The 8,497-nt window shown below is 39.1% G+C and overlaps 1 protein-coding gene across 1 annotated transcript; it reads left to right on the top strand.

The window, feature by feature from the left end:
- Positions 1–266: 266 nt before the first annotated feature.
- Positions 267–4,908, top strand: LOC106581364 (protein rapunzel-like). Its single transcript, XM_014163380.3, has 2 exons — positions 267–308; positions 3,540–4,908. Exon 2 carries the CDS (start codon positions 3,606–3,608, stop codon positions 4,782–4,784), a length of 1,179 nt encoding a protein of 392 aa, XP_014018855.3. The 5' UTR covers positions 267–308; positions 3,540–3,605; the 3' UTR covers positions 4,785–4,908.
- Positions 4,909–8,497: the final 3,589 nt, after the last annotated feature.

Below are 8,497 nucleotides of genomic sequence, written 5' to 3'. Positions count from 1 at the left end.
CACACCTGGTTAACTGGACTGCACCCACCTGTATACTTTATTGAACAATCAGAGGTGAGTTTCTTCCTCTTTTCTTAATCGTGCTCGATCTCGCTGGACAGTTTGAATTACCATCAAGTTTGTCATGTTTACCCAGATTTTCTGTTATTTTATGAACTGATCTTGTGTGGGAAGTATAGGGTACCTCTGAGACCTATATGAAAAAGTGAGGAACTGGTAATTGTACCCTTGGATTACGATTCTCAGAGTCAAATATTTTGTTTTACAGGTGAAGATCGGACAAATCCTAAACCAGGAAAATTTCCTCAGTAAGTATTTTTCTTAAAACTTCTTCAGGATTGGTGGGTCCAATATTTTAAAAAAGCAGCGTATCCTTAAGACCAGGCAAGTTTTCCAATGCCTCGCAAAGAAGGGCACCTACTGGTAGATTGGTGAAAATAAAAAAGCAAACGTTCAATTTTTTAATGTTATTATTACAATTTGCATACATACAAAAAAACATAAATATGTAGTGTGTGTATGCGTCTTTCACTTACACATACATGTCAGTACAGACACACAATAAGTAGGTAACATGGGGGAGAGGTTGTGCTGTGAAGTGCTGCATTATTATTATTTTTTAACCAGGTATGCTGTTCACTTGCGCTATATGAGATGGAATGGAGTACCATGCAACCATGGCTCTGTATAATAGTATAAGTTTTCATGAATTTGTTTTGGACCTGGGGATTGTGAAAAATCTCCTGGTTGCATTTCTGGTGGGATAAGTGTGTGTGTTGGGGCAGCAGGTAGCCTAGCGGTTAAGAGCGTTGGGCCAGTAATTGAAAGATCGCTGGTTCCCTGAGCTGACTAGGTGAATAAATATGTAGATGCTCCCTTGAGCAAGGCACTTAACCCTAATTGCTACTGTAAGTCCCTCTGGATAAGAGAACCTGATAAATGACTAAAATGTAAGTTGTCTAAGTTGACTATGCAAACACGTTGGAATTACCAACAGTCAGTCTTTCCTCAACTCTTAGCCAATAGAGACTGGCATGCATACTATTGATATTAGCCCTCTGATTACAATGAAGAGCAAAACGTGCCGCTCTGTTCTGGGCCAGCTGCAGCTTAACTACTGTATGTCCTTCATTGCAGCACTTGACAATATGACTGGACAGTCACTAGAGAAGCTAAAACTAGAGCCTGCAGGGCTTGCTTTGTGGAGTGTGGTGTCAAAAAACCATAACACTGAATATTCCTTTGAGCATGGTGAAGTTATTAATTACACTTTGGATGGTTTATCAATACACCCAGTCAGTACAAAACACAGGCATCCTTCCTAACTCAGATGCTGGAGAGGAAAGAAAACTGCTCAGGGATTTCACCATGCGACCAATGGGGACTTTAAAAGAGTTAGAGTTTAATGGCTGGGAAAAAACTGAGGTTGGATCAACATTGTATTTACTCCACAATACTAACCTAATTGACAAAGTGAAAAATAGTAAGCCTGTACAGAATTAAAATATTCCAAAACATGTAATACTGCATTTTTTTAAAAGCAATTATCTTTTTGTCCTGAATACAAAGTGTTATGTTTGGGGAAGATTCAACACAATACATCACTGAGTACCACACATATTTTCAAGCATGGTGGTGGCTCTATCATTTTATAGGCATGCTTGTCATTGGCAAGACTAACACGTTTTTTGGGGGATAACAAGAAACGGAATACAGATAAGTAAACAGGCAAAATCCTAGAGGAAAACCCAATTCAGTCTGCTTTCCATCAAACAATGACTTGCAAATTCACCTTTTAGCAGGTCAATAACCTAAAACATAAGGCCAAATATACACTGGAGTAGCTTACCAAGATGACATTGAATGTTCCTGAGTGGCCTACTTACAGTCTTGACTTAAATCGGCTTAAAAATGATTCTCTAGCAATGATCAAGAAACACCTTGACAGAGCTTGAAGAATTTAAGAACAATGTCCAAATATTGTACAATCCACGTGTCATGTCCTGACCCTAGTAAGATGTCATTTTCTATAGTAGATTAGGTCAGGGCGTGACAGGGGGTGTTTTGGATGGTTTGTCTATTTCTATGTTTAAGTTCTAGTTTTTCTATTTCTATGTTGGGGTTTTTGGGATGATCTCCAATTAGAGGCAGCTGGTCCTCGTTGTCTCTAATTGGAGATCATATTTAAGTAGGGTTTTTTCCACCTGTGTTTGTGGGTTATTATATTTTGAGTCGTTTGTTTCTCTCTGCGTCACGGTTAGTTATTTTTTCAATTCAGTTATTTATGTATTTGCAAAGTTTCACGGATTAAATAAAATGTGGAACAACAAACACGCTGCACCTTGGTCTGCTCCTTTCGACAGCCATGACACCACGTGTGCAAAGCTCTTACAAATGTACCCCATTTTGTCATTATGGGGTATTGTGTGTAGATGAGTGAGAATTATTTTGTTTTAACCATAATGAATTTTTGGGTATGAATACTTTTTGAAGGCTCTGTAGGTCTGAGCAAACAGGATCTCATTAATGTTTGTTGAAATTGTCTGTATTCATCTTTTTCTTTCTTTATGTCAAAGGTTGGACATTAAGTCCCAGCCAACATCACATCTAGTCCTGTAAAATGCTGAGTTGTCTATTGTCTTTATATATCTATATTTTTCTTACCCTTTTTTCTCCCCAATTTCATGGTATCCAATTGGTAGTTTACAGTTTTGTACCATTGCTGCAACTCCCGTACGGACTTGGAAGAGGCAAAGGTGGAGAGTCGTGCGTCCTCCTAAACCCAGCTCAGCCAAGCCGCACTGCTTCTTGACACAATCCCCGCTTAACCCAGAAGCCAGCCGCACCAATGTGTCGGAGGAAACACCATACACCTGGCGACCATGTCAGCATGCATTGCGCCCAGCCCACCACAGTAGTCGTTAGTGCGCGATGGGATAAGAACATCCCTGCCGGCCAAACCCTCCCTAACCCGGACGACACTGGGTCAATTGTGCGCCGCCCTATGGGTTTTCCGGACGCAGTCGGCTGCGACAGAGCCAGGATCTCTAATGGCACAGCTAGCACTGCGATACAGTGCCTAAGACCACTGCGCCACTCAGAAGGCCTGTTTATTATCTTTTCTTATGTGTCTAAAAACGTTTTTTTTTGTATTTAACTACAAAAGTCTTCTACAAATTCCCAAAATGTTATGTATTTTTAAAGCTACAATTTGTAACTTTTTTGGGCAAGCAAATTCACATAGAAATGTGAGTTATAGATCTTTCCCATTGAAAGCAAGTCTAAGTAGTGGTAGATCGGTTATTTGTGTTATTTCTACGTTTCCCATTCTAAAGTTTCCATTTTGTGTCTTTTACGTTCGGTTTTGTACACCGGCTTCAAACAGCTGAATATACAATATTTTGGGTTATGGGAAATATATTTCACTGTGGTTTAGATGATACAATAATTTTCTACACCAGGGGTGTCAAACTGATTCCATGGAGGGCCAGGTAACTACAGGTGTTTGGTTTTTATGTTTCTTCCTCTTTCTCTTTCAGACATAAACATATTTGAAGATTCTTTGAAGACCTAGTTGGACGTTAGTCTGTGACAAAGCTCTCAAAATGACCAGTGTGGCAAAATGGCTCCTGCAGAACAAGGACAATTTAGAAAAGGGGATTGAGATCATGGGACAGGCCTCTGCGTTCCTGGCAGGCACTGTGGGCCAGTTCCGTCCCATCCTGGAGGCTGTATACCAAGCATCCTATGAGATCTTCAGCAACCCAGAAGGACAGGACGCCAAGTACATGACTGAGCAGTTCAACAAAATCAACCAGAATTTGAGACGCATCCAGGCCGAGGAAGAAATCTCCCGGGAGCTGCAGAGGACCTCCTTGAATAAGCAGAACTTTCACTGGGAGGCACAAATTCTAAACCAGTACAAGAAATTTGAGGAGTTTTTCAATGCCAAACCCAAATTAAAAAAAGAAAAAATGGACGATTTCCTCTCAACTTATGAGCACTTGGAAAAAGACGTGAACCTGGATGCCCTCTACAATGCTTTTACTGGGAATACCTCAGGTGGCTCCATGCTGCAGACAGTGGTTAACACAGAACAATTTAGTAGAAGTGCGATAGAAGATTTCTGTGAGATTCTTAAGAAGCTCTTTGTGAAGGGCATCATTGCCTTCATGGGTTACAACAGCCTCAAGAAAAATGATGTGGGGGATCAGATGCTGAAGAAGTGGCTTAAGCAGATGGAACAAGTTGAGGAGAGCATGAAAAAAGTGATTGATGATATCATTGATAACTTCGCCCCAAGAGCCAAAGAGGACATGGTAAAACAGCTTGAGGAGATGCCTGGCACTGTTGACCTTGACTTCACCAAATCCATATTGAACACCCTTAAGAATAAATATTACTGGGTGAACTGGTCTATCAGGGTCTTCAATGACAAGGAGCGCATTTTCTCTTTCAACTGGCTAGCTGGCAAGGAGTACCATGGCCATGAAGGAGGAGCAAATTTTTTTGAGGTGAAGACCAAGAACAACATCAAAGTGGTGATCTCTTTCAGTGTTGTACCTAAGCTTATCAACATGGATCTGATCAAAGAACAGATTGAAGGGCAGAAACTGAAGGGAAACATGATGGATGTGGCTCAGATCATCAGCAGAAGACTCCCCAACTACTTGGTGCATGCTGTCAGCGCCTATAAAAAAGTGGTGGAGAGCAACAACTTCAATGAGGGTTGTTACTACTATGGAAAACACCAAGAAGTGTACCTATGCGTTCATCCTAATTAGCCTTTTGTTTCACAGTGCAATGGAAAATAGAGTAGTTATGAGGAAAACTAGGAAGAAAATGCATTAATGTTTATATAAAAGTTAGAGGTGTTTTTATTGATATCTAAAACATAGCTGATGCTTTAGCTGGTGATTGTGGAAAATGTAATCTCTGGTTTATTTGTTTATCGGCCTTGTAGATTTTTGTGTAGTTTGATAGTTTGAACTATGTTGATTTTTATGTGTATAAGAATGTATATGAGACATTTCATGGATATCTACTCAACAACAGTGACAAAGTATGAAAATTTGATATTTCCTTCTACCAAAGAGAATACTAAGATACCTTATTTTACCCACATTCCAGTATTTCATTATGACCACTCTTCAGCGTCTCATCCCGTCAGCGGGATCAAAATCCAGCGAAAAATCATATCGCCAATTAGCATAAAAAAATGAATACTTTAAAAAAATATATATATATATTTTTTTTTTATAGATTACACCTCTCCTGAATCGACCCACGTCGTCCGATTTCAAAAAGATTTTACAGGAAAAGCAAATCATTAGATTATGTTAGATGAGTCCATCGTAAAAAGCAGCAACATAGCCATTTTCCGACCAACCACTTGCATCACAAATAACCAAAAAACAGCTAAATGCAGCACTAACCTTTTACAAACTTCATCAGATGACACACCTAGGACATCATGTTACACAATGCATGCATTCTTTTGTTCAATAAAGGTCATATTTATATATAAAAACAGCATTTTACATCGGCGTCTGACGTTGACTAACTATTTTCCCCTCAAATGCGTCCCGGGAAACAGTGCTACAATTCCCTAAATTACTATTCGAAAACGATTTTTTTAATTTATATTGTCAATCTAACATTTATAGATGAATATCTCTTGAGAACACCTGTCATACCAGATTTTAAATTAACTTTACTGGGTAATCACACTTTGCGATAAAAGGAGATGCGATACTCAGAAAATGAGCTAATATACCGAGCTCGGCGCCATCTTGGAACAATCGCATGTCACATCTCATCTTGTATAATATTGTCAATAATCGCCTACCTTTAGTTGTCTTCATCAGAAAGCACTTCCAGAAATCCCAGGTCCACAACAGATGTATTTTCGGTCGAAAAAGTCCATCCTTCATTTCCATTAGCCTGCTGTTGGTAGCGCGTCCTAGGGCTGTCTCCAAATTCTCCACGTGCGCAGGGCTGCAGTTTCGGATAAAATGAGATTTTCCCGCCTTTAGGTTCGTTCAAACATGTCAAACGTTGTAAAACATTAATCTTCAGGGCCTGTAACACCAAGAGAGCCAATAAGATTCGACGGGGACGGTTGTAGAGTGTTTTAAAACGTTTCCAAAGGTGGGGGTAGACAGGGCCGCCGGCGTCATAATGGTGATGGCCCATCCCCTGTGACCAATTTCCAATGCGTCTCATTCACTGAGTTTCGACTGTATAAGGCTCAAACCACTGTGAAAAGACTGGCGACATCTAGTGGAAGCAATAGGAAGTGCTCACTGAACCATTGTTAACGGTGTGATTAATAGGGAAAGATGAGAAGTCGAGTCCACAATTCAGAATTCCACTTCCTGTTTCAATCGGTCTCGGGGTTTTGACTGCCATATGAGTTCTGTTATACTCACAGACACCATTCAAACAGTTTTAGAAACTTTAGGGTGTTTTCTATCCATATATAATAAGTATATGCATGTCCTAGCTTCTGAGTTTGATTAGTAGGCCGTTGAAAATGGGAACAAATTTTTTTCAAAATGCGCTGTGGCGCCCCCTATCCTAGGGTATCCTCAAGAGGATAAATTAGCACACCAACTAGCGTAATACAATGATTTATGTAAGCCTACTGCAGACAACTATTTATCCTCCTCAGTGTACTGAGGACCTAATCAAGCTTCTTTTGAAATTGCAGTTTATTGATCAACTACACTGTCCAGATCTATAGCAAAAACTGTTAAAAGAGCCTTAAAACATTACATCTCTTTCTCTAGTCATACATTTCACATTCTTTTTACAGCTTTAATTTCTCATTTGTATTGTCTTCTTTCATAATAAACCACAATATAAAGGCCATTGTGATTGTCATCATTAAGCGGTTGTAAATTATGATTTGTTCTATTGTTCTATTTCTCTGCAGTTGAGGAAATGTGCCTAATTGTCATGATAACATAATTTCAGAGGGAACTGTATGTAGAACCTTCAAGCAGAAGTACATGCAGTCGTAAACATTGATAATATAACAGTTTATTGCTTACATTCATCCCTAAAAAAATCAGCAGCTCAAACATTTTTTTTGTATTTTTTTTTTAAATATTTTTATTTATTTTATTTATTTATTTATTTTTTTTAAAATCGGCAAATCTTATACCTTTGTCAGTTATTTGCCAAAGGATTGCACACTGTGTAGAAAATCATTATGAACACCTGCTCTTTCCATGACATGGACTGACCAGGTGAATCCAGGTGAAGCTACGATCATTGTTACATCCACTTTAAATTTGTGAGCAGTAGTGGGAATTTTTTTTGTCAAACTTGAGTAAAAGTAAAGGTAAAACCTCTTACATCTAGACGTTCCGCTAGCGGAACACCTGCTCCAATATCCAATGATAGGCGTGGCGCGAATTACAAATTCCTCAAAAATCCCAAAACTTCCATTTTTCAAACATATGACTATTTTACACCATTCTAAAGACAAGACTCTCCTTTATCTAACCACACTGTCCGATTTCAAAAAGGCTTTACAGTGAAAGCAAAACATTAGATTATGTCAGCAGAGTACCAAGCCAGAAATAATCAGACACCCATTTTTCAAGCTAGCATATAATGTCACAAAAAACAAAACCACAGCTAAATGCAGCACTAACCTTTGATGATCTTCATCAGATGACACGCCTAGGACATTATGTTATACAATACATGCATGTTTTGTTCAATCAAGTTCATATTTATATCAAAAACCAGCTTTTACATTAGCATGTGACGTTCAGAACTAGCATTCCCACCGAACACTTCCGGTGAATTTACTAAATTACTCACGATAAACGTTCACAAAAAACATAACAATTATTTTAAGAATTATAGATACAGAACTCCTTTATGCAATCTAGGTGTCCGATTTTAAAATAGCTTTTCGGTGAAAGCACATTTTGCAATATTCTGAGTAGATAGCCCAGCCATCACGGCTAGCTATTTTGACACCCACCAAGATTGACCCTCACCAAACTCCGATTTACTATTAGAAAAGTTTGATTACCTTTCCTGTTCTTCGTCAGAATGCACTCCCAGGACTTCTACTTCAATAACAAATGTTGGTTTGGTCCCAAATAATCCATAGTAATATCCAAATAGCAGCGTTTTGTTCGTGCGTTCAAGACACTATCCAAGGGTGACGAAGGGTTACGCGCCCGACGCGTTTCGTGACAAAACATTTCTAAATATTCCATTACCGTACTTCGAAGCATGTCAACCGCTGTTTAAAATAAATTTTTATGCTATTTTTCTCGTAAAAAAACGATAATATTCCGACCGGGAGTCGTTGTTTTCGTTCAAAGACGAAAGAATAAAAACATGGGGTCGTCTTGTGCACGCGCCTCCAGTCTCTGTTCTCTGATCGACCACTATCTAAATGCGCTAATGTTTTTCAGCCAGGGCCTGCAAAGCCACCATTCAGCTTTTTGCCGCCTTCTGAGAGCCCATG

This window comes from Salmo salar, chromosome 02 (genome assembly GCF_965601325.2).
Source record: "Salmo salar chromosome 02, fSalSal1, whole genome shotgun sequence".
Lineage (NCBI taxonomy): Eukaryota > Metazoa > Chordata > Actinopteri > Salmoniformes > Salmonidae > Salmo > Salmo salar.
Note: the sequence above shows the minus strand (reverse complement) of the source record. Positions and strands in the feature narration are given on the sequence as shown.

Bases quoted from the DNA above. Each gene is read 5' to 3' on its own strand.
- LOC106581364 (XM_014163380.3), top strand. From the start codon at position 3,606: ATGACCAGTGTGGCAAAATGGCTCCTGCAGAACAAGGACAATTTAGAA.